At 38.1% G+C, this 26,921-nt stretch overlaps 1 protein-coding gene across 1 annotated transcript; it reads left to right on the forward strand.

Annotated features, from left to right (window-relative positions):
- On the forward strand, positions 1 to 26,921 carry FAM91A1 (family with sequence similarity 91 member A1). Its single transcript, XM_065668922.1, has 24 exons — positions 1 to 163; positions 1,972 to 2,056; positions 2,791 to 2,942; positions 3,839 to 3,896; positions 5,583 to 5,650; positions 6,889 to 7,002; positions 7,995 to 8,085; positions 10,339 to 10,401; positions 11,439 to 11,545; positions 12,385 to 12,423; positions 12,529 to 12,641; positions 13,409 to 13,527; positions 13,939 to 14,051; positions 14,250 to 14,336; positions 15,107 to 15,239; positions 15,926 to 16,074; positions 16,528 to 16,662; positions 18,144 to 18,257; positions 19,059 to 19,131; positions 20,396 to 20,545; positions 21,001 to 21,108; positions 21,383 to 21,506; positions 22,371 to 22,440; positions 23,794 to 26,921. Exons 1-24 carry the CDS (start codon positions 92 to 94, stop codon positions 23,968 to 23,970), a joined length of 2,514 nt encoding a protein of 837 aa, XP_065524994.1. The 5' UTR covers positions 1 to 91; the 3' UTR covers positions 23,971 to 26,921.

A 26,921-nucleotide genomic window follows, 5' to 3' on the forward strand; every position in this document is an offset into this window, starting at 1 on the left:
CGTAACGCGGAAGCGGCGGCGGGCGGGAGGCAGCGGGTAGCACGGCCCTGGGCCGGAGCGCCTCCCGGCGGCGGGGCCGGGCCTGCTCGCCATGAACATCGACGTGGAGTTCCACATTCGGCACAACTACCCCTGGGGCCGGCTGCCGGCCAGCGTCAAGCAGGTGCGGGCGGGCAGGGGCCGGGCTGCCGAGTGCCCCGCACGGCGAAGCGGAGGGCGGGAGGGTGCCGGGCGCGGTGCAGGGAGAGGCGGGGACTCAGCACTGCGTGCCCCGGGGTGCCGGCGTGGCGGGGACGTGTGTGGCTGTGGGGAGAGCGAGGGCTTGGGGCGGGTGTGGGGAGAGGGGGTGTGGGGAGGGTGAGGGGCGTACGTGTGGAGGGGGTGCGGGGGTGCGCGGCCCTTCTGGGGAGAGCGTATGTGTGTGTGTGTGTGGTGTATGTGGGGAGAGCGGCGTATGGGATGGTGTGGGGTGTGTTTGTGGGGATAAACGAGCGTGTTCGGGGGCTCTGAGGAGAGCGGTCACAGAGGTGCTTTGGAGGTTCCGTGGGCAGAGGTAGATGGCGGGTGGGTTCTCTCTCGGCCTGTGGAGACCCAAGACCCGCCGCGGCGGGTGCCCCTCAGCAACCCCAGGGGTGAAAGCTGGCCCGGGACAGGTGTCGGTGTTGGCCTGTGCAGCCTTTACTGTGTTTTGTAGCCTGGGAGCTGCTGCAGTGAGTGGTTTGAGAAAGAGGAAACCTCCTGAAATGTTGATTTGCTGGGTTTAACGGGCCTCTTAGAGCAGAGGGGAGGTATTGGGTCAAGTTGAGAGGAGGTGCACATCTCCAAAGTCTTAAGGCTGCTTGAAAGCAAATGTTGTTCAACAGCTCCTGCTTGTGCACAGAGGATGAGTAGTGGCTGCAGGCCCAGAGTAGCTGAATTCCTTAAGTTTCAGATTTCAGGTGCTGTAAGAAGGGCATGAATGATGATTTCTCTCTGCGTGCCCAGCTGAGTGCCATACTGTTGACTGTGTGATTCAGGGTAGAAAATATACCAGTATTTAATGTGTTACCTACTTTAATGTAAGTTCTGGAATACTGCTTAATTTTGTGTTAGAATAGTCTGTAATATGTTTGTACTTCAAGCAAATATTTGGATCCCTCTTTGGATATTTAATCAATTGGACCCTGCCTGTGATAATGGCTGTTTCTTTTCAAATACCTGATTCTTCAGTATGTGTTCAACTTGTTTATCACATATATGCGGTAAAGTACCTTTTTATACAAGGTTCTTTTTTAACATGAGCATCATGAGGGAACTAGGAAAGGGGACCCCCTACACCCCGAACCCAGATCACTTGCTGCAGATGCAGAGTAGAAGAGTAATATGAAGAATTTTAAGGGGGCAATTTTTTAAATAAGGCATTCAAAGCATGAGCCAAAGTTCTCTTTTTTATCTTCTGTCATGGTAGTCAAGTAATGTGCTGTGCTTACGCCTTGATCTTGTGACCTAAGATCACTTGATGGCCTTATTTGCGTTAAGCTATAACTTGTGCTGTTGCATTATTTGGTTTTTACATTATAGGCTGCTTAGGTACAGCTGTTGAAGCTTTACCTGTCATTCACTATGCTTGGTTTATTCTACACTACTTCTGGGTAATTCTTCAAGGCTGCAAGATGCTGAATGCTTGGTGAAATGCTTGATGCATCAATTTTTCTAAACCATTTTATTTGAGAATTAGGTACTTCCTTTTTCTATTAGAGTGGTACTAGTAAAAAAAAAATAAATCTAAAGATGGTTGCTTAAATCTGTATCCTGTGTAGAGAGAGCTGTTTAAAGATAACTTTTGACCTCATAACTGCTGTAACTGCTGAACTGGGGAACTGCCTTGAGTAATGACAGCTGCCTGCTTATGTTTGCTCGTGAGACACTCTGCAGTGGTTTGACTGAAAGTGATTTTGTGTGTGTCAGCTAAAATGCCTTTATGTTTTCAAGGGTCTTGGAAACTCTCAGAGGGAATATGAAAGGCAGGTTGTACTCTACAGCATCCGCAATCAGTTGCGATACAGGAATAACTTAGGTGAGTAAAGAAGCTAAGTAACTTCTAATTGCTACTCAGTTCTTCTGTGTGGAAGCCTCTTTACTGGCAAGCTGCAAGAACTAGCTCTAACCAAAGTTCCTTCCTTCCTTCCCTGAAAATAAATACTTTTAAATGATAAAACATCAAGAAGAGTCTTGACTTTTGAGTACATTTGGCAGCTTTTCTGGCAATGCAGGCTGTAAGTTTGCTGAGTTGACGGGTAAACTGAAGTCCTGCTGTAGTTATGCTGCCCTTTTCCAAGGAATTAAGAGATGTTAAGAGAGGATTTGACTAATAAAATAAAGCCTGTCACTAGATGAGATGTGGACACTGGCCCTGACTCACATGAGCTATTGGCTATGAGTTGTTTGTGGACTTTCAGTTAGTTTTATTAACTGCATCCTTTCGTCTTCCCAAAGATAGATAATAGGTTCACTAATTAAAAGATAATTTTCTGCAGCCTGCATGAGTTGTGTCTCAATGGGCTGCTTTGTGGTAACCTGTAAGATAAATCTGCTCTCTTCTAATGTCGTCTTGAAAGGCCCTGGGAGTACTTGTATGTAGAAATCCTTGGATACTGAATGCCCTCCACCAGTCCTTTATTTTGTTCTTAACTTTCTGTCAATTGCCATTATACTATTTGTAATCTTTTCATTGTAACACTGTTTTTGTTTGAGTATTTTTTTGATTTAACATTATAGAATAGTATAACTTTTTTTTGCCTCCCCTTGTAGTTAAGCATGTCAAGAAAGACGAACGGAAATATTATGAGGATCTGTTAAAATACAGTCGAGATCATCTCATGTTGTACCCTTATCATTTGTCTGACATCATGGTAAAAGGTCTGAGGGTAACACCATTTTCCTATTACACTGGCATAATGGAGGTGAGTACAGAACTATGTTCTTTTCTTTCTTAGAGATGTTGGTAATGGCCCTGTAGTGCATGTGAGCCAGTGTCATGTAGTTTGGTTGGGTTTGGGTAGGGTCTGCTAATAAGTAAGGAAAGTAAGGAAGGCTTCCAGAGAACTGCTTGAGACTGCAGTTTTATTTCCCCTTCTGCTCCCATGAGCCTTTCAAGAGCTGGACTTTGTCATGTGGAGCTGGGGTAGGACTTACTCTGAGGCTTGTCTTTCTCTTTTTAGTGTTTGAGATTTGTGACTCTTCACTTCAAACTGTAAAAGAAATACCTCATTCTATTAGATTAATGAAACAAAGAGAATTACCATTTTTAAAACCCAGCACATTTGAATGGTTATTTTCTTTTGTGTCCTTTTTCAAAAAGACACTTTTAACCGTATTAGAAGCTTTTTCAAAAGCTGGAAGCGCATCCTTTTCTTAAGAGAACAAAGATGGTTCTCTTTTCTGTCAGCACTCTTGCAGCCTTCTTCAATTGTCATTGGATATCATAAGTGCTTTTTTGTATCTTGTGTACAGTGATTGCAGGCATAATGGGTTAGTTGTTAGTCTGCTCTGTTATTACTGTTAGCGATTCCACGTGCCTGTTTTTTGTGTAAAGACAGATGCAGTATTATGTTTATTCTTTCAGCCAGTATTTTTTTTTTTTTAAAGCTTAAACAGAAGTCTTGTTTTTTTATGAGACATTTACACAGTAAGTTAATGATTACTCAAGTAATTGGCAAGTTTGATAAGGTAACTGACTTTAATAGATTTGATGTAATTTTGTTTTGTGCTTAAAAGGCAGGCAGACTGCTGGACCTGCTTTTCTGAAATAACTTTCTTGATGCTGCAGCTAATTTTTCTTGGATTTTTTTTTTTTTAGGACATAATGAACAGTGAAAAAAGCTATGATTCATTACCCAACTTCACTGCTGCTGACTGTAAGTATTCTCTAGTTGCATTACTAGTTCCATCCACTGAGTTGGAAATAAGGAGCTTCTGAAAACAGATTTGTTGGCATCTGCTTGCTTGAACACAAGCATGTGAACAAAGGTGCAGAAGCATTTAACTAAGGATATTAAGGAGCGTGTGCTCTCCATACTGAGTTCCATCCATAGGTCAGTGCTGGAATTCGGCTACTGTGAGTGCAGACAGGCAAAACCTTGTGCAGCTTCTGGCCTTGCTTGTGTTGCATTCCTGTTTGGTTGTACTTCTTGGATGAAAGTCTTACTCGCTCTTGTGTGTCAGCAAGCTGAGCTGCTGGTCGTTCCCTAGTGTGTTTTCTGGCATATGTTGGGCAGAAAGCTTTAGCAAGCCACTGAAAGGCTGTTGATGCTGCTGTGAATTAGGGTCAGTGAGGATTTGAAGGGTGATGTACCAGGAAAGAGAGAGGAGAATTTGGTATTTCATGACACTCCTGGATGTCCCAGATGTTTTATTGTGTTTTGTGGATATGGGGTAGGGAGATTAGGAAAGGGAAAAAAAACAACCAACAAAACATTTAACCTGGTGGAGGAGAGCACAGTAAGAGCAGTAGCCTACTGCTGAGTCTTAGCAAAATGCAAGCTGCTGGCTTAGGGACGGTGTTAATCAAACCCGTCTCCTAGAAGTTATTTATAGCTAAAGACTTAATTCCTCACCTTTGGTATGAATTTATAAAGTTCTCTTTAAGGACAGTGTACAGTCAGATGAGTAGTCTGCAGCTCCTGAAAACAATTTTGTTTGTGGTTTTGTTGGCTTTTTTGTTTATTTTTAAAGGATCTTGTCAGTTAACTGTTCCTAGTTTGCCTCTATGTAATGTTCATACTGGGGAAACAGATAGGGAAAACTTCACATCAGTGCCACATAACTTGGAAATCTAGTGTTAGTCAGGAGTATGGAGAAGGGAAAAGCTTCCCTGGTTTTTGTTTGTGGTTGTCCCCACCCTCCTCCTGCCCACAATTCTGTTATTTTAGCAGCAGCTGTATGTTAGTAACTATGGTGTAATTAAGTTAATCATCTTTATTAACATTTCATCATAAAAACTAGTGTCAAACTAGAAGGTTGGAGTTAAAACTGAGAATATGGGTTAAAACTAAGGAGTAGCTTTCTAGTATCTGTTCATAGTTCCTTAATGGTTGAAAGCTGGAGATAATGGAATTAAATTTTGATTGAATTTAACTGTATCTTAATCATCTTTCTAAGAAGCTTGTGTGGCCTTTTGTGCTCTAATTCTTAGTTTAGAGTTCTAATCCAGTGTATGGTATGGCCTTTGTAAGGGGGAAGAAAAACTTATTGACTAAAATCTGATGCAACTTTAGTCCTGTTAATTTGAAGCATAGTTATTACCTCTTGTGAATGTAGGAGAGAAAAGGGTTGGATTATTCCCTGCTACCCTGTCACTTGAGTGATACAGGATTGTTTTTTTTTAATCTGTACAGAGTAAATGAATGGGGGGGGATTCTTGTTTTAGATGCATATGGTTCTCTGTCAAATTCAGTTAGAACTGAATTGAGCTACTATAACTGTCCTTTTAGTTTGTGAAGAAAAAGTAATTAAAAATATTATTATAGAAGTAGTCTGATTCTTTGAAGAATGTTTTATGTACCTTAAACCTGTCTTAAAAGAAATGAAACCTTATTTTTCAGGTCTAAGACTTCTTGGTATAGGAAGAAATCAGTATATAGATCTAATGAACCAATGTAGGTCTTCAAAAGTAAGTTTGTCTTAAATTTCCCCTCCCTTTACCCTTTTCCCCTTCCCCTCCCATGTTATTTCATAGGAAGTGAAGAATGGAATAATTTCATGCACTTGGTTAATTTAGTAGTGTGGCTAAGTGTGGCATAATGTGTTTTTAATTATATTGTGTTTCCTGAAGTTAAAAAAGCTTGTTAATTTAAAGTCAATGTATACTAAAGAAGAAGATGCTCACTGCTAAGTGTGTGTTTGTTTGGGGGTTTGTTTATTTGGGTTTTTTAAACTTGTATTTTTAGAGCTATATTTACTCTATGGCACCAGATAACTAGTATCTCCTGGCCAGTATAAACATGGTAAATGATACTGGTTGTGGAATAAATACTCCATGTTTCTATGGGTACGGTTGAGATCAGTTTATTCTGGGATAGTCCTCTGTAAATTTCTATAGCATGTATGTTTTTCTCTAAGACAACAGTAATGAGTCTGAACAGGCATTGCTGCATGTGAACAGCACATGTGGAAACCACTACAATGACTGTTGATAGAAATAGACCCTTCAGTTCACAACAGTTTCCTCCTTCAGGAAGCTCTTGCTCTTTCAGTAACTTCATGGTGCTCCTTCAAACAAAAGTATGAAAAATATGAAGCTGATAAGGTGACCCAAAAAGTAATGGCTGTACAATGAAAGAGAAGCTGTTTAGGTCTATAAACAATATTCTCCATTTTTATCTTTCTTGGAGTGACATTTGCTCTATCTCTTTTTAGCACCATGCTTATTGAGAATGTGTGGTACTTTGTCCTTAGAAGTAAAGTATGTTCCTAAAATTCTTGGGTGTGTCTTTTTAAGATCCTTGAACATCTTTAAGATCCCTCGTTTGTATACTTTGTTTGCTGTGCTCTCTGACCTGTTCACATTAGAAAATGTCATGAACAGTTTAAATTTGGACTTCCTTCTAATGTGTTTGGACATCGGGGCTTTTAAATAGTGACATATACAATATGGATGGAAATACGGGTTTATGGGAAGACTTAACAGTATCAGATATAGATGATTTTTTTCCATCCCACTTTCATGTGATTTGAGAGAGGAGGGAAACTTTGACTAAATGACAAAGCTAATAGTGTTTGTATGAGTCCAGGCTGTGAATATAAGGTACTTAAAAAAGGATGTTTATAAAAATAAGCTTATATAAAGGAGAATGTCTGCACACTTGAAGTGCTCTTTATTACTATCTCAAATGGACTGTACCACTGCAGAAATTTTTCAGAAGGAAAACTGCTCATGATCTGTTACCTGTGAAACCTGTGGAGATCACTATAGAAGCATGGTGGGTCGTGCAGTCTGGCTACATCACTGAGGATGACATCAAGGTATTTCAGTATGGATAGCATCTCTGATTTTGATTCAATACTGATAGTCCCTGAAAACAGGGACTTCCTTATGTGCAGAATACACAAAGATTACATTGCAGGTTTATAACAACTCTCTTATGGAAACAGAGATTAGAGCTCATGGAAATCGTGAGGTTTTCTTTGTTGACATATTCTGCCTTTCCCTCCTTTGTACTTTCTGTGCTGTGTACCATGCTGAGGTGGTTTTGTGTCAACCAATCTGCGGTAACTAATATGTATGATAATGTGCTTTGTAGGGAACAAGCAACAAAATGTGTTTTCTTAAATTAATGTTTAAGCCCCAATAGCTCAGTTTTGACTGAATCTTGTATAATTAGAATCTGAATTAGTGCACTTTATATGTTTTCATTGTTTCTACTCCTTGTGTTTCTTTTCATTGTTTGCACATGAAAAACTTGTGAGCTGACTTAATGTTTCATCATCAGTTCCATTCTCACAGCTTCTTTTTGTGGTTAGCTAGTCATTTGATCTGGATTTAATTCCTTTTCTGCAAGTCTTTTGTTTAGAATGGAACATTTAGAGCAGTGATGGAAGTACTTTTTGTCTGTTATTTGGAATGTCTTAGGCAGTGGCTACTTGCATTCTGACATCTGGTCAACCCAGAGTAGTTAACCTGAAGCACATTACTTACATAATGTAATGGACCTTTTCCTAGAATGGTTCCAGTTGTGTGACTGAAGACTGAACTTGGAAGTTTGAAAGAGCAAACCTATTATATTGTGGATTGAACGTGCATAATTGTGTATGGGGACAAGAGTAAAATATGTTAAGACTTTTAACAGGAACCTCAATGAATTCTTCAGTGCAAATATTTTAGTAACAATATAGGATACTTGCTATATTCTTATATTACTTATGACTGATTTGAGGCTGAAATGTTTGAGGTTTTTTATTAAGTAAGTTGCGTAGACTCATTTCTACTAAAGACTAACATGATTTCTTTTACTTAGATTTGTACTGCATCAGAGAAGTCTGCTATTGATAAGATAATTGATTCAGGTCCTCAGCTTGCTGGTGCATTAGACTTCAATGTAGTTCACAGTAAGTTTTTTAATGAACATTCCTTTTCTGTTTGGAGATCTTGCTTGCTTAGTAAACTCTGAGAGAAGTGTCTGAAAGCTAGGAATAAAAGGAAGTGTAGACAGCTGAAACATAAGAGGCGGTAGAGGAAAATAAAAGCTTGTGTGGACTGCAGTCTAGATCTTGTGAATGATTTAACAGTGAGCCATTAGCTGTTGCTCTGTTATTGTTTGTTTCAACAAATTCTTTCATTAGAAACTGTCAGTAAAGACTGTGGGGGAGAAGGATGTAGATAAGGACAAGAGAAACTAAATTAAAAATGTCAGAGTTGGTAATTCTGGGTGGTAAAACTTCACTCCTTCCTTTTCAGAGGAGAGTTTTTGTGACTTTTGTGCTGTTTGAACACCATAAAAATGGGGTTTAAATCTGAGAGACTCTTGTTTCTCAGTGGACTGCAGCTGCTACTGAAGAATGGTGTGCATTTGTCTGCTCGTTTCAGTGTAACAAGTATTACATACAGATAAATCGTTAGGCAATGGGGTACAAATTCACTGACAGACTTCTTGAGAAGTCTGTTGGTAAATGCTTGTCTTACTATAAGCAATCAAACCTGTGCACTGAAGTTTGCCTGTGAAATTGAGGGAGAATTCTACTCCCTGTCACTGAAGTAGAACAAAACAGAACAAAAACCCCAAGCCAAAGAGAAGGTATGTGGAAATCTAGCTGTGGGGTGCATCTGAAATAATACAGGGCTTCAAAAAATTAAGATTCTGAAAGATCATGAAGTGTTTTCTCTCTACATGACCTGGTGTTACTTGTGGAGAGAGTTACAGCTTGGATTTAGTAGGTTTAGAAGGATCTAACATACCTGTCTACCCTAACTCTTGGGTAGAAAAGCAATGTATAGAATATTAATGTAAAGGACTGCCAGCAGGGTGGGATTTGATGGGGAAAGAGGACTGCTTAGTGCAAGCTATAATGCCATCAATACGTTTTGTGCACAGTGAGTAAGGATGTATGAGCTATGAGAGCTGAACCTGAAGGAGAGGCAGTGAAAAGCACCCTTAGCATGCTGATGGCTTGTAATGTCATCCTGATCCATTATTACAGCTGTTTTTTTTGGTACACATCAGTTTGCATAGCTGATACATGTTGCTGCCTGTGCTGAACAGCAGCTGTATCAAAATCCAAGTTAGTGTAGGTTTAATGTAGGTATATTATTTAAGATTTGATTTGGAGTAGTAATTTTACTAGATAAATTATAGATCTATACACACATGCTATAGCTGGGGTGAGCTGTGTGTATGTTAACTATCCTGGCAATGCTACTTCAGGTGTTTAGTAGCCCTTCACCTGAGGGTAGTTGGTGCACTTCATTCCTGCTGTAATGTACATGTCATAGATGGAGTGATCTTGGGTAACGCCAAAAAAACCATTGATGACAAGTTCGGCTTATTTTATACTGTGTAATTTAGCTTTCTGGTTTATTATTAAAGCTTTTACAGATCTTAGGCTCTAAAGAAAACCATGCTGAAATGTTTTGCGCTTTCTTAAAAGCTACTCACTGGCTTACCTACACAGCATAACTCAGTTGTGATGCTTTGTGCTCAAATCAATCTCGTGAGGAAAGTGTAATCTTAAAATCTGCCATATTATTGTCCTTTTTCTATGCAAAGTTCATCTCTGTCTGCTGCAGCTTTTCTGATGCCTTGTGCTGAAGTGCACCAGAACTTATTTTGGAGTAACATAAACAAGCCTTCTGGTGAAGATGTGAGGGAAGCACATGTGAGGACCATCAGTACTGATGTGATTTAGTTTGTATCCATGCAACCAAGTGTCTGAGTTCCAGCCTAAGTTAGGGAAGAACCAAAATGTAGCCAGCATCCTCAGCTGACAAAACTAATTGAGGATTAAAAAAACCCCTCTTGCCAGTACAGTGATGGTGATGAAAATTTAATATTTGGTCAGTGCTGCATTCATCTTTGTCAAATGTTTTGCTGCTTTGGTCATTGTACTGTGCTGACCTCAAGTACTTGTAGAGCTCCAAGTGTACTACATCAGACTGCAAGTAAAGAACTGTGGTTTAGGGTGACACCTGATTAATATTAGATGTGGTTTATTGATCCATGCCTTGCAAAGTAATACTCCACTGTGGAGGAAATTAGGAAAAGTTGTTTCAAATTGTGAATTGGCTGATGGGAAAGTCTCCTTTGTATCATTGGTACTCTGGAAAGTGTTGTTTTCTAAAATGTGCTTTTTTTTTTTTAAATAAAGGTTTGTATAACAAAGGATTTATTTACCTTGATGTACCAATATCTGATGACAGCTGTATAGCAGGTAAGTAAATATTTAATGGTATTATACCAATGTTTTCTTGGTTTCATGTCAGTTACCCTGTGGTTCTCTTCTGTGTGGATAAGTTTGCTTAAACAAAACATTAGAGCTATGAAATTTTTTCCTGACTAAATGTTTTCAACCCTATTAAAACATTGCTTTTATTGTATATAGGATTTGTTTCAACTTGAATTCTTAGGTTATTTGGTATACATGTTTAGGTAAGATGAGATTCTTTAAAAGAGTTACAGCATGAATTAAGAAGTACCCTCCTGTGTCTGTAATGAAAAAGAAAAATGGCACAGAAAAAATAGTTGCCTTATTAAAAGGATGTGGGGTTTTGACTCCTATTTTCTAGACTGTTGGAACGTTTTTACAGTATCGGTTCCATCCTTCATGGTCTTGTGACCTCAGTTATAGTCATGGGCTGTGTCTGAGGACTCTGTAGGAGCTTAAACTAGCACAGCATGTGGCTGCCCTTTAAACAACTCATTATGCTGTGCTAGGTCTCAGGGGCTTCTGAATTCAGTATAATCTGCAAAGGCATAAATCATTTAGAACCTGGTCATGCAGAAGCACCTGTCATTGCTGTAGTGGGGATCAGTTAAGTGAAAAGTCTTCAAAATACAAGAGACTTACTGCTTAGATAATAGCTTTGGGAGTCTCAGCTCAGGAGTGTGGTAAAGGTGGGCTATTTTGTGTCCAGCTTCAATCAGAGCCATGATTTAATCTCCATTCACATTACAAAATCATTTCATGGACTGGATGACTGGAAATAATCTGTAGTGGGTGAGCTGGAGACTGCAAACCTATGATGTGGAGTGGCTCTTCAGGAAAACGTTGAAATTATTACTCAAGGATTGGGAAAACTTTAAACACCTTGTATACTATCTTTAGGCTTTAATTCTTTGACTGGTAAATTCTCAAAATTATGGGTACTGTGAAAACCAAATAAGTGTAAACTTATTTTCTGGTTTCATGTGGTTTCAGTTTAATAAGGAAAGTTACCAGATCATAATTTTGCAAGTAATTCTTTTTAGTGCCACCACTTGAAGGTTTTGTGATGAACAGAGTGCAAGGTGACTACTTTGAAACGCTCCTGTACAAGATATTTGTTTCGATAGATGAACACACTAATGTGGCAGAGGTAAGTAAAACCCTGTGTCGGGGAGATAGGAGTATTTGAAAGGGCTCTAAGCATATTGCTGAAAATGCTTAAGGCAGAGAGATGGATCAATATCAAGTGATTTTATCTAGAGGTGTTGCCAGGCTTAAGATTCTACCTGTTTCTTTTATTCTGAATGTAACCAGCAGTGCTTCAGGCTTGAAGTGGTACCTTCAATCCAATGAATCAATTAATCAGCTGGAATGAATTCATACAGTGGTCACCAATGTAGAGTATTTTATATAACCTAGAACTGGAACAGAATCTGTTTTAATAGTGTGTAGTAAAGGAGATAAGTAATTTTTTTTCTTTGGCAGTGAAAACATGTAGGGTGATGGCTTAAAGTAAGAATGTAACTTTTGCATAAGTACTTCTGAAAACATTTCTCATACTAAAGTCATATAAGTACTGATTCTCAAAATTTGGTGAATATGTACCTGAAAAATACCCATTGAGTATACCCCAGATTTTTCTTCTTTAACTGTCTTCTGATGTACATAGTTCACCCAGAAATCATACAGTGGAAGATAACCTCATATTTCTTTTGCATGCTTTCAAGTGGCACAATCATAGAATCATAGAATAGCATCATAGAATCATTGGAAAAGACCTTCAAGATAATCAAGTCATACCATTACCCCGGGACTGCCTTTATCACCTTTTTTCAGTGCTTTCAATGAAGACAAAATTGCTCCTACCAGTATGGGCTGGGTTTAAAAATAAAGGAAACCCAACAGATGCCAAAGCCCCCAAGTGGTAAATTGCCATGCATTGTTAATACTCTGTTGTTAATTCATCTTTCTATTTTATTTCTTTTGTAGCTTGCAAACGTCTTGGAGATTGACTTATCTTTAGTAAAGGTATGTGCGTATAATGCATTTGTTGAACTCAGTATGGAAAGTTCAGTATTGTGCAACCTGGTTTCATCTAGCAGTTGCTGATTACGTGTATGTGTGTTTCTGCAGAATGCTGTCTCCATGTATTGTCGGTTGGGCTTTGCTCATAAAAAAGGCCAAGTAATAAATCTGGATAATCTTCATCCATCATGGAAGAATGTTCCTTCAGTAAACAGACTAAAGTAAGTGTACAATTACAAGAATACTTGATCCTCTTTTTATTAATCTGATGATAAGGGATAATAATTTAGCCTGTATATTCAATGGGCTATTTTTGTGCCTGTCACTTAGTGCTGGCTTTTTGATGTTTTTAATGCCTAATTGCTTACTTTTCAAGCAGACAAGTGTATGTTTGCTTTAAACTCCTGGGGCCAGAAATAGCAGCTATTACTGCAGAGACAGTGTCTCTTGGCACTGCTGTCAGTGAATATGTACCTGAAGTTCGCTTGCTTGCTGTCAAGTACCATTACAGTTCTGTCACTGACACTCATATATACGTTTATCTATATCAAATCTTGGGAAAGTGATGTTAATACCAATCAACAAAGGGTACTCCAAGTTGAAGTGCCAAGCTGCATTAGTTAAGAATTGTCAGGCACTTCTAGTTTTATACCTATTAAGCCATTTAAAATGACATCTATGCCTGAGCTTTCTTTAGTGTTAATGCAGACCGTGAGAACAAAGTGAATTAATTTTTTTTTTCCCATTAGATTTTTCTTCATCTATGGTGTGTTGATTTTTTTAAATCTCTCTTTTTTCAAAATCTGGTATTTTCAAACCCCCAGATAAACTTTTCTGCTGAAGCTAAAGCAGGCCTCTGAGGGGCATTGAGCTTGACTGCTTTAGGGCTTAGAAGTATTGAAAGGCATGTACTACTAGCACAGAAGGCAGAGATACTTCTCCAGTGCTACAGTGACCGATAGATGTGGATTTTAATTCACATTAATAGGAGTACTTTGGACCCTCAAAAGATGCTGCTTTCATGGGACAGTGGGGAAAACAGAAGTCCTATACAGGAAGCTGGGTCATCAGCCACAGATACAGATACCAACAGTCAAGATGATCCAGGTCAGCATTGCCAGTAAATTTTAATACATTAGGATCAATTATTTTGAGATTTTTAGAGTGCCATAGGTTATAAAGTGGTCTAGAAATGAGTAAAAGAGATTGTGTAGATCCTTTTTGCATATGGAACATACAGTGGGGGAGGTGGTGTCTACTACATGTTTAAAATCCTTAAGCCAGATAGCTTTTTTTTTTTTTTTTGTGAAGATGAGGCTGACCTGTATTATGGATATCAATTGATGCAATGATACCAGCTTCTGAACTAAGTAAATCAGTAGCTTAGCAGTGATAAGCAAATTCTGTTCTACTCAGCATGGCAATAAGTTTTCTTGTTTCTTTAAGTTAATTAAACTTGATGATTGTATTTAAAATAGAACAAATGTGATCATGTATTTTCTTTTTGTTCTCTATTAGCTGAAACAGCCAGCGTGAGCAGCCTGAATCTGTCTAGTGGACACACAAAGCGTATTGCCTTCCTGTTTGATTCTACTCTCACTGCCTTTTTAATGATGGGAAATCTTTCACCAGTATGTCAAAGTTCTTCAATGTTTTATGCCAAGAGTAAATATGTAAAGCTCTAAAATGCTTTGACTTCAATATAATACAGCTGTAATTACTTAAAAAAACCTTCTGTGTTTTTTGTTGTTAAGAAATGTTTTTTGCTTAATAAAACTTCTACTTGCTCATTCCATTCTCAAAGAAATGAGACAGTTTTGTTGTTCCAGAACTTGAAAAGTCATGCAGTCACAATGTTTGAAGTTGGGAAACTGTCGGATGAGAGTCTTGACAGCTTCTTGGTGGAGCTGGAGAAGGTAATCTGTTACATGTTTGACCAAATGCTTTTTCAGCAGTTGAGGTGTTAAAGTGCCCTCAAACCCCCTGTGTCTTCATTGTTTAAACCTGCTTATTTAGGAATACAGTGATAAGAGCAAGCACTGTATCATATCGAGCCTAAGTGGTTTAGTTAAAGCGTTTCTGATTCACAGCATTTATACCTGTAGTGGCTATACAGGGACATTTCATGCATGTGCATAAATACGGTGAGTCTGATGGGCAAAGCTGAGTTCATGATCTACATTTGTCCAATGTTATCTATACACCCTGTATTAGGGCTTGCTAAGTGGAAATCACTTTTTTTTTTCTAGTAAGGTGTTAAAATTTCCGAAAGCCTGCACATTGTTTTTGTAGGAAAATTTGGCCATTATGTCCTAGAATGTTTAACCTATCTACCTTTTAAAGATAGTTCCAGAAGGACAACTAGAGAATTATGTAGGAGGACTGTTGTTAATTGCCGTATCATTTTATACCAGTCAGCATGACTGGGCGTTTAAACCCCTTTACCTAAACTCTTGAGTTGTAGTTCTGATTTATAGGTACTGTCTTAGTGTACTTGGGTCTTGACCATGGTAGTCAACATTTTTGATTTAATAATTGCTGTAGATCACTGTTGCATTTAAGCTTCACAGTTGTTACTCAATTACAAAGCTCTACAATTATCATTTGTTAGTCTTTCCTGTTGTGTAATTGATGCTTGTGGAAACAACCTGCCATTTTTGTGCATTTGTTTTCATTTCTTGTTTAGGTTCAAAGCACAGGTGAAGGAGAAGCACAACGGTACTTCGATCATGCACTGACACTGAGAAACACAATCCTGTTTTTGAGGCATAATAAAGACCTCGTGGCACAAACTGTACAGACTGATCAGCCCAATAACGGTACAGTGAATGCCTGAGGAAACCCTTTTAAGTTTGCTTGCTTATCTGCTGTGGACTCAGCTTTCCGATTAAGGTGCTATTTCAGAAAGCAATCCGTGTCCTACAAGTTTAAGAATATTTTAGAGCCAAAATATCACTTTTTCATCATCCTTTGAACCTGCATTCTTGGGGTTTGCCTACTGAATGACAGATGTGGTTGGCAAAGCTTGGACTTAAGATCTAATGCAACAGATTAAAGCATAATGATGGCAAGAGAAGCTCAACTTGGGGAAGAGATTGGTTTCAAATCATGTGCTTCTGAAGGCCATATAAGGGAGTCGTTGTTTATTCAGGATTGTTCTGTCACAGAAACATTTTTCAAGTCGTGAAAGAGAGGGTAGTCCTCTAATGAGCATTGATTTCTTTTGTTTTTCAAATCTTACCCTGCTTCCTCAGTATCTCTGTGCTTATTTCTTGGCATCAGTTCATTCCTGAGGAGCAAACTGTGCCAGAGTTCTGTGCCAGGCAATCCAGTATGACTTAAGCTGCTAAACTGGTGTAAAGATTTATTAAAATTGATTCCAATAATTTAAAACTTGTAGAAAATACTGTATTCATGGCTTAGAGGAGAATGGAAAAACTGAGATCAGTTTGGGTTGTATGTTCCACTTTAAGTGATGATTTAATAATCTTACGTTTTTGTATAGGTTTTCCCTTGGACCTCTTACGATGTGAGAGTTTGCTCGGCTTGGATCCAGCTACCTGCAGCAGGGTTCTCAACAAAAACTATACTCTGTTGGTTTCCATGGCACCACTCACCAATGAAATTCGACCTATCAGCAGTTGTACGCCTCAGGTGAAAAAATACTGGGGTTTTCCCCTTCTAGTGTCTAGAAATACATTGTCTTCATAGCTTTGTTTTGGATATATCTAACATATATCCCTTTTAAAGTGACACAGTTACTGACAAGTAGAATAGTTCACCAAAAAAAGGAAAGTGTTTAGTGGGGAAAAATTGGACTATTTAGGAAATTAAATGTAATTTATATACTTTACTTGATAAATTGTTAAGGACAGGCATTTTGTTCTTAAATTTATATTTGTCAAAATACCTTACTTGCACCTTTCTGTAAAGTCCTGCAGTATTGAGCTAACCGCCTAGAATATCATCAATAGCAGAGTAATGCACTTGAACTCCTGTGCTGACAAGCTAGATTTATATTTATTTAAAACTGTTGATTCTGAAATTTATATCATTGCATATAACAGTGGCAATATTAAGTTCTAATTTCTTGAATAATCTCTTTAGCATATTGGACCTGCAATACCAGAAGTTAGTTCAGTTTGGTTCAAACTGTATATTTACCACATAACTGGACAAGGGCCACCCTCTCTGTTGCTTTCTAAAGGAACACGTCTTCGAAAGCTTCCAGACATCTTTCAGGTAGTGTATGTGTGGATTTATTCTCCCTCCCTTCTCCAGACACTTCAAAGATAGGTTGTATTCTATTTAGGGGTAACAAATGAAGTCAGGGGTACAGTTCATTGTAGGTGATGTAGCTTTTCTAGAAGCAAGTTCTGTATAGTATTTTGGTCTGTTTTCATTCTAGGTTTTGAAAAAAGAATGCTCCCTTGTCACAATGTGACTCCAGTGTATTTGGTGCTACCCCCTTCAATTTTAGTGTAAAATGTGGTACTGCAGTCACTGTGAATTTAATCAGTGCAAGTGATTGACTCATGCCTGAAAGACTCCAGGTGCTACCTTGTCCCATTCTCTCTCCGAGATGCTAATAAGGACAAGTCTGCCACAAATGAAGTACTGCTGGGTATTGTGTATGCTAGTTAAACCTAGGTGGAAGTGGCTATGGCAACTTGCAAACTTGCCTGAACCAAAAATCATTGTATCTATTGACTTTGATTTGAAAGGCTGGAGACACTTGGCAGTGTTTGGGTTTGGTTTGGAATTGGTAAAATAATACTGTTCAAATATATAGTTGCAGAGAGGCCTCCAGAGATTTCACCTCATGATTCTTAGTAAAGACTTGAGGAGTTAAATACATTAAAATGGTATAGAGACCTTCAGCAATCATCTCTGGCTCTAGGATTTGTAGATTATCTTCCATTCCTCAAACCTTTGACATGGCCGTAGTTACCTCTATTTCTAAGATTCACTTTAAGATAACATAGGATTAAATGGATCAGGGCTCAAACATTAGTCTGTCATTAGCTTAAACTACCAGTACATGTATGGGGGGTGCAGTTTTATTTGTAAAAATCATTGTGTGGTAGCCTTGGAAAACTTTGGTACTGCTTGAATCCGTGTGCTGATAGCTGAGATTTTCTTGTACTAGACAATCTCACATTCTGAACTATCACAAACTTACTGGAGCTCTTTTCCTCTGTGTGCATATGTGAATGCTTCTCTCCTGTTGCTGTTTTGCAGTGTCCTTTTAAGGAACTGTCAAGACATTTCTAGAAATCTTAGGGAGATGCAGGGGAATTGAAAACTGAGAAGCTAGGGTTTCCAGTCCTTCCCCCTTGAATAGGTATTTTGGGGATTGATATGTCATAGTTCTTTGTAGACACTATTACTTTATCTAGTTTATATTTTGCTTTTAAATTTGTGGGATGATTTTCATCTCCTATCTGCTAGGAAGCTGCCATAATGGCCATACAGCTCTACAGGAATGGGTGGGAGATGTCTCCTGTGCAAAATAACATCTTAACTTTGAGGTTGGCAAACTTCTGTGTTTACCAGGAATATGCACAGGAGTAATCCTTGGTACAAAGTATTACACTGTGGAGTTGTAGTTACTTGTAGTAACTAATTACAACAATAGGATAATGCCTATCTTAATAGTATTTTACTTTATGTGCTTGGCTAGTCCATTACTGCTGTAAATACTCTTAATTTCTCTCTTCTAGGCTTATGATCGCTTACTAATAACATCTTGGGGTCATGACCCAGGGGTAGTTCCTACTTCAAACGTGCTCACAATGTTGAATGATGCTTTAACACACTCTGCTGTTCTAATTCAGGTACAGTGTGCTCTGTATAAATGATGAAAACATGCATGATTTTTTTTTCAGTTAACCTGTTACATGGTGTAGGAGATGTAGCAGCAATGAGAGCTGCACTTTTGCCAAGAGCTGAAAATGTTCAACTTCTGTAGCCAGTGCTGCTACGATTCAGTGGTGTTGAAGACACAGGGTTTGAACTGAATGCGTATTATGCATGCATTACAGGCAAACAGAATTTTGCTAGCTAAAAATGAGGCGTGGATTTATAAGAGTGGGAATGTAGGAAACTGGAATAAAAGTGAAGAGCTTACAAGCTTTTTAGACAGCAGTCGTGTAAGGTACCTGGGACTATGAACTGTTTATTCAAGAAACACACTTTTTCAGAGTACTTAGTATTTAGCTCTTATGGTAAAGTATGAATAAAACATGACCCATAGATTGGGTTTGTCTGTTTGGAAGAAGTAAAATAGCTTTGTCTTCTGTTTCTTCTATTCAGCTGAAGTCTCAGAATTAATCATTCAAATAAATAGATGTTTAATATTGTAAGAAACATAAAATTACACATTCTCAAAGGCCCACTTGTAACTGGAGAGAAGAAATTGCTCCTCTTTAGTGAAGTTTAACTTCATTGTGTTTACTCCTGTGTATTTTATTTAAATATGTATTTCAGCTAACTGAAATGTATAAACTGTTCAGAACTTTAGTGTACAAATATCTCATTTGCTTCAGGTTCACTGTTCTTTAAAGGGAGCATAAGTAGGGCTAAGCTAAGCTGATGAGTATATCTTTCTGCTTCTAATTTAATTTCTTGATGTTCAGGGGCATGGCATGCATGGAATGGGAGAAACAATGCACATACCTTTCCCATTTGATGAAGCCGAGCAGCAGGGAGGTAATCGACTGTCTTTAATGTGATCCCTATGCCACCATATTTAACTTTCTTTCACATTACCTTGTGCTGTAAGGTTGCAGTAATCCTTTTAATACAGATTTTCTTGTACTTGCAAGTCAAGTTAGATAAGAAAATTGAAAGACTGTTTAAATTGTTAGCGAGTCTGTTCTGATCTTAGACATACAGTCTTTTCCTTTGTATCTTACCTGTCCTAATTAGAATGTGTTTTCTGGCCTGTCTTCTTTCCTAGCACAGATGTAAAGAGGTAACTCACACAAACACCTCTGAATCTTTCTTTAGGCACACTTGCTTATTAACTAACATATTCACTAACTGAATAAATAATAGAATATATGGAAGATTTTAGCATATCTTTAACTGTAAGACTGATTGGACCAAAACTGAACAAACAATCTTGATTAGTAGCACTAGGAACTATTATTGAGGGGTTTTCCCTGGGAAGAGCTTAGCTAGCAAAATCTGTTTCTCCGAAGTCTGCCTAGCTCGAATGATTTTTTTGAAAGGCAGGAATTGACATACTCTGAAATACTATTGATGAGTAGGATACAAGTTTTGCATAGTTGAGGCCATATTCTTCCCGACTGAGAGCTATCATAAAAGTATGCATTTCCAGGTAGGAAATCTGAAGTTATTTAAGCTGTCACATAGAAGAACCTGGGCCAACTAGAAATAAAGCTTACTTCCTAATTTAGTTTTTATTAGGTTCAAAATGAATTACTTTTATATTCACACTCTCTGGGATGTCTGTTTTTTTCCAAGTTAATGCTAAGTGAAAAATCTTGAAGGCAGAATCTAAGTTCTAGCATGAACAACTCGGTGTTAAAGCTCCTTGGTAACCTCTAATACTGTGTGCTGATTCTTCGGAATTTCAGATACATGGAATATGTAACTTGTATTAAATTTGCCATAAAATACTGTCACTGAAAGAGCTGGGCATCTGATTCCTGGCTGAAGCTTGCCATCTCTTCTGTCTGTATGTGTCTGTGTGTGAGAGAGATAGTCTTCTGTTTGCATTTTTTGTTCTCCTTTGCTCTTTTTCTGTACTGTAAAATACTAACTAGTGTTCGGTGTGGGAAGACTGTTATTCTCTGTTATCCCAGACCTACCAGTGTGATCGCTGAGATGGAATACTACAAGGGAGAAAAATCCAGATAAGAAACTTAGTCTGGCCTAGAGATGAACTGTATGGTTATGGAGGAGGCTTCTCGTAAAGTAAGCTGGAATATGTGTTGTTTTCTACTAGACTTCTCTCGTGTGAACATGGGCATTCATACGGCTTTAAAAATACTGAGAAACAAAGTAGACCTACAGCACTTTTGTGGCTATGTCACTATGCTGAATCCTTCAAGTCGGCATGCTAACAGGAAGCTGAGCGATGCTTCTGACGGAAGAGGTTGGTAACCAATAATGGTAATTTTTGACTGTGTTCCCTTAATATTGCTTACAATTACTTTAGCAAAGGATTAAATTCCTTGATTTGGAGCTCTACGAAATACTGTCCAACACAGGAAATCATTTTGCATGCAAATCTATTGGCAGTAGGTTTATTATTCTTTGTGACTAGCTATGAAATAGCAGATACTGATGAAAGAAATCATTGGATTAGAACAGTCAAAAGAAGAAAAAAAGAATAATTTCAAAGTTGTGTCATTGTTACAGGCAGGAACTTCATCTTCCATAAGTGTGTTTGGGATCCCTAATGACTAGGCCATATGTATCTCTATATCCCTTCCTCCAGATTTATAGCTGTCTGGTCTTTAGGCAAAGCTTGTGTCATGTTCCTTATATCCATTGGTAACTAAATTTATGTTCATCTGTATGTTAATGTAAGAATTACGTCACCTTTAGGAGAGGCTGACCTAGCATCAGGATCTGATGTAAATGGGAGTACAGAATCATTTGAGATGGTAATAGAAGAAACTCCCATGGATTCTGCAGTCAAGCAAAGCCTTGAAGGTAATAAGATGGCAGATGGTTTGTGCTAAACATTTTCGGTCCATTGAGATATATTGGTTTTAAGGATCTGAACACATGGTTTTTGATTATTGCCTGGGACAAGTGCCACGCTTCCTCCTTAAATTCATTTTCCCTAAATCTTCAAGCAGTTGTAAATGTACTGTCTTAAAAAGAATGAACCATCCAGTGGATTCTGATCTAACTGATTCTGGGGTAAATATTCTTCCTTTGTCTTTTCTTCAAATTTGGTTGTCTCTTGGTTTACTTCCTGTAGTACCCACAACAGAACTGGAATGGGTTCCACTGGAATTATGCTTTGGCATTCCACTCTTCAGCTCTGAATTGAATCAGAAGGTCTGCAGAAAAATTGCCACTCATGGATTATGTAGAAAGGAAAGGTGAGCTGTGATTTATCAGCTATTGGTTTAACAGATTGTATGTGTTATGTACAGAGGTTGTGCAAAAAAGTAATACCTACAGCTCAATGGCTGTACTAGAACTGAGCCAAGATCAGGAAATGAAAGTAAATTTGGGTGCCTTCCTGCTCATTTCCCCTTCCTAGCACCGGCTTGCTTTCTTCTTCCTCACTGTTCAGGGGTGGGGGTGAGAGGAAAGCTTACTGATAATGCTTTGATGTGAAATGCATTTAGCTCTTGTGGAAATTTTCTTTACTATTGGTATCCTATTTGCCCAGTGTAGTCATGGCTTATGGTCATGCTGTCTTCTGCTTTTTACAGTAGCTTTTCTTTATGAAAGATTACTCTTTCAACAATGGGATTTTGTGGTTTATTTGTTGTTTGGGTTGTTGTTTTTCTTTCCTTTCGCTAGGGCATATTTCTAGGGAACAAAAATAAGGTTGCTTGAAAATACGGCTTAAGCATTTTATTATAGTGGTTGACCTGCTTTTAAAGTGTGTCACTAATCTGTTACTCATGCCATGTTACCATACTTTCCTAGATAAGTGTGAGACATGATAAATTCTAATATATTAATGTCTTACGTAAAATAGCATTTTTCAATTGCAATAGTTTTACTTTAGTGTGGTGCAAATGGTAGGGAAAATAGCATTTAGCTGACTAGACTCAAGAGCAGATAAGTTAAGCACCTTTTCAGTGATGACAATATTATCAAGCTTTCTGTGTGAAGCTTTTCGCTTTGTCACATGGTATTAGGTACTACTAGAGTTACTCGTGAGCAAGTTACTATAGTGCTACTAATAAAAATTAGTGCACCTCGGACATAACCTCTTTTCTTTTTGACAGCCTTCAGAAACTCCTACATTCCAGTAGAAAACTGTCTCTTCAGGTCCTTAATTTTGTTCATTCATTCCAGGTAAGGAACAACAATCCAGATGTAAATCATTCTATATAGTCTGTCATCCCTTTTTGCCCTCCTACTTGCCATTCTTGGGTGTATGGAAACGTGCATGGTTTGGTTTTACTTTTTCTTTACATGGTAATTCTGTAACAGTACTATCAATGTCAAATGCTACTGGTAGTGAAAAGTGAGTACTTCCCTATCCTTTTTCTAGCCTTATTTAATACTTGTCTCTTCTGTGGTTGCTTCTTACGTGTAATTACTTTAATTGCACAGCACTATTTTTCTTCACTCCTGTTGTAACACAGCCTACTCTGCTGGTTACTTGGTTGCTTCTTAGATATGCTAGGGAGACTTACTGCAAACCATGGATATTCTGATCTTTTGAGATTTTTATCTGCATCTCAAGTCAGTGCTGTTCCTGTAGGAAAAAATAATATCTACTAATGCATATTTAAGATACTTTTCGCACTTATTGTAAGATCCTCTAGAGCTTGGTGTTGAATAAGCATAAATATGAAAGTTGCATATTCTGAGAGGATCTTTCTAAGATCAGGGAATAGTGATTTTGTGTAGCAAGTAGAAATGCCAGGTCTGCAGCCTGCTATAGTTCTGCATGGAAGTTTAAGCTAGCAGTGTAGCTTAAATGTGTCATGTAATCTGCTTAGCTGCTTATGTGTTATGATACTTTTCTCTGAAACCATCTTTATGGTAAGGAAAGGAACTTGCAAGTTACTTAACCAGGTAGTGTTATGGATGGGGTCATCCTGAAACTGCCTTCTTATGAGAATGTTGGAGATTTTCAGTAGGTTTGAAGCCTTGAAGCCATCTATCAGTCTCAAGTGGCTCCTGTTCTAATCTCTAAGATCTTTTCTCTGAGATACACTTTTATTGCTGATGATCATAGGAAGAAATAAAAGGTGCTGAAGTGACTTTTAAACTGAGAAAACCAAACTTCTGGGAAATAAAACTACTCTAAATATGGTCAAGTCAGTGCCTCCAAATACATGTATACCTCTTAGCACAGTATGGGGTGAACAGCAGTACTATGGTTATGCTGAAGATTTTATCTTTGCATTCGTTTTGCTAGGTCTTTCCTGCACTTTTAAGCTTCAGGCTTCCCTGAAGGTTTCTTGGAAGCCAAATAATGTATGCACAGATGCAGGTGAGGCAGCTGTATGCTTATTTCATGCTTCCCTTTGTTTATTCTCTTTTTACTTCCATAATAATTTGGTATTTTTTGGATTAAAGTAACACACTTCAGAAACAGTATTTGTGGATTAGGTCAGCCTGTTATATTCGACCTGTTAAGTCCTTCATTGTCTTGCTTTTAAGACACTTTTTTTTTTTTCTTCCTTTTGCTTTTAGGAAGGTATTTCAGCACTGGATCAGCTCCATGATGCTGGTTCTTCAAGTTCTCTTTTGCAGCCTATTTCTGCAGATATGGGTGTTCCACTTCCTGCCAAGAATCTCGTGTTCAAAGAAGGCGTATTATCCGAGTGGAACGGATGGTCCCCTTCCTCAGTTTTTTTCAACCACACCTAAGGAACGGGTCAAGTAGGGGCTCTCATGCATTGATCACTAAATGCCTTTCTTCTATTATGATTAATTCCTAGTGCCAACCACTGAGAAGTGTACTGCTGCTGCAGCATAACCCATGTAAAAGTAGTGTTACAAAAATGTGTTGTGTTGCAGTATTGGGGAAGTGCTTAAACTGTCTAGAACTTGTTACTCATTACTGCGTATCTTGCTGCAACAGAGAGCTTTTTAGCTGTCAGCACTATTTTTATCTTGAGACAATCTTTCTTTTATAACTAAACATGCCCTTTCTAGGCTTTCTGATGATTGTTAAATTTCTATGCTGTCACCACAGAATTGCAATAGTAGTTTTCTATGTTCGTTACTCAGACATAAATTCTGTTTAGTTTTGTACTGTATTACTGAAGATCTTTCTGTATAAAGTTAAGAGATTCAGCTCTTCCTCTGAAAGCTCAGTGATACCAACTGTTTAAAACAAAATATCATGGTGATATGGGGCATTAAGAATTGTTGAATTCTGTAGTTCAGCTTAACACTGGGGCCTTGGCAAATCAGTACAATGCAAAGAGATGTGATGCTTGCAGGAGGCTGAGTTAGTGCAGACTCACAGGCCTGCTGATGATTTAAGGCCACTTTGAAGACGAGTGGTGCACTTTCACCTCTGGCAGAATTTGATGGAGGTACAGAATTATGGAAGGGCTGAAGTGGCCGCCTGTGCTCATGGGGTACTTCATGATAAGGGATTCATCTTGTTCTTTGTATAAAACCAGGAGTGACTGAGACTTGATCACACTGGGAGTTAGTCCCTTATTTGGAGCTGGTGATGATTGCTGTGGGAAAACTCCTGATGTTGTAAGTTGAGTTTAAGGTAGATGACTAGATCTGTCCTGTTGATTTATGTTTGTAAGAACAGAGGTCTTGATTTTTCATGATAGTCATTAGTAAAGGAAGATGACAGCAGAGAATGTGTAGGTAGAGACTTCTCTGAATCTGTTTTCCTTGAACCATGAGCTGCTGCTGCTGACAAACATTAACGGTGAGCTGTTTCATTTAAAATCACATTCTGGCTCTATTTATAAGGGGTGATTTTATGTAGCATGATTTCACTTTGTGTTAGGCATTAAAAACTTTTTGCCTGCTTAAAAAGAATCTGTCCCATTTAACACACAAAGAGAAGAGATGTAAAATGTTAAGACTCTTAACCCAGCTGTCTAAAGAACTCTGCCAACTCTTCTTTACTGGAACTGCCTTGTTTTAAATGGTCATCATTAAAAATGAGACTTAACCATCGTGTCATCACAAGCCTACAGTATGTGATGGACCAAGAATCTGTGGCATAGCTGGTGGTGGACAACAGCAAGGAGAAAAATGGCAACATTTTGATTTGTATCTTTTTCTGCGTGGCTGTAAGAAAAGACAGAAGTTTGCAAAGGACAAACATACCACCACAGGATAATGCAGTGACTTCAGTTACAACTGTGAAAATCCCATTCTTCCTTTTTACCTATGCTTTATATACATTCCTAAAGTGTAAGTGTAGGACTTGGGCTTTAAGAAACTGGATCTGTAGTACTTCAGTTTGCTCAGTGCTGCTTTCTTACATCTGTTGTGTTTTTGTATTTTACCAACAGCAGCTGAACTTGGTATTCTGCATATATTATGGAGCTAGATTATCTATATAAAATTGATCATTTACACTACAGTGACTTTTGTACTGGATGTGTGTATTCTCCATAGCATTTTTTCTAAGTTGCCTTATTTCCTTCAAGAGAAATTTAAAGAGAAATTGGATGTCAATCTGCTAGAAATGCCAGAGGAAACATTTACTATGAGAATTGTTATGTGGAGATTAAGCTAATATCTAAGCACGGTAGAGGTACTAAGCAGTAGGTGATGTCTTACACTTTAAGTACTGTAGATATTACTTTAAGTGTTACAGTGAGCTGCAGTAGATGAGCTAGTTTGCTGTGTAGTATCAAATTTTGCTACGCACTGTCTGTACTGGTATGTAAAGTGATGACAGTGCAACTTGTATGGAAGTTTGAAAATAGATGAAAATTTCTCATTCTCACTGCATATTCTTCAGTGTTATTAAGTGAAGGATACCCTTTGTTATTAGGTTGTCTAAAGTCAAGTTTCTGAATAAAAATAGCCTGCTCTTCAGAGTTGTTAAATACCCATCATTTTACAGTTACTGGTGAGAATTCTGGATATATTACAGTTTCTTAGAACTGAAGCCGCTCTAAGTGTCAACACTAGCTTAGGATCTTGTTCAAGTCTGTATATCTGAAGTTTACTGAACAGATTGCAACCAAAGAAGTCCATAAAATACCTGAAACTCAACTACAGCACCAGTGCTTGGGATGGTCCAGAGGCTTTACTCAAAGTATGTGACTTTTATTTTAAATATGGTGTAAAAAAATAAGATCTCAAAGATCTTCATACCAAAAGAATCTATTTTATATTGTATTGCAAATAAAGACAAATTAAATCAGTTTCTTTTCTTCAGTTTTATTGACAGTCATGAAAATCACATGCATTGTATACTGTAAAGCTGTTTGAAGTTTGTCTTCAGTGAGGTTTTTAACTTGCATAAGGAATGTTGGCTTTGTGCTCTGGCATAACCCAAGTAGTGTTCAGTCTAGATGGATATACCTGAAGATGTTCAGAAGCCAACTAGAAAGTGTTATGTTTGTTTTCAGGTTTTTTGATCATGATGTTACTTCACAGTTCTTTTTTCTTTCATTGTTCTCCAATCTTTCTTTGCTTCCTTGTTCAGTGTTCCAGATGGTTTGTATTTGTATGATGGTTTTAAAGTACAACTGTAACTGAACACAGTTGTGCGCTTCCAGTGTGACATTGTTAATATTATACATTGAACTGTACAAATTCTGTGTTCAATTAAATTATTGGCACATGTAACAAATGTTTACAAATAAACTGTGGTGTAGGTTAAA

Source organism: Lathamus discolor, chromosome 2 (assembly GCF_037157495.1).
Source record: "Lathamus discolor isolate bLatDis1 chromosome 2, bLatDis1.hap1, whole genome shotgun sequence".
Lineage (NCBI taxonomy): Eukaryota > Metazoa > Chordata > Aves > Psittaciformes > Psittacidae > Lathamus > Lathamus discolor.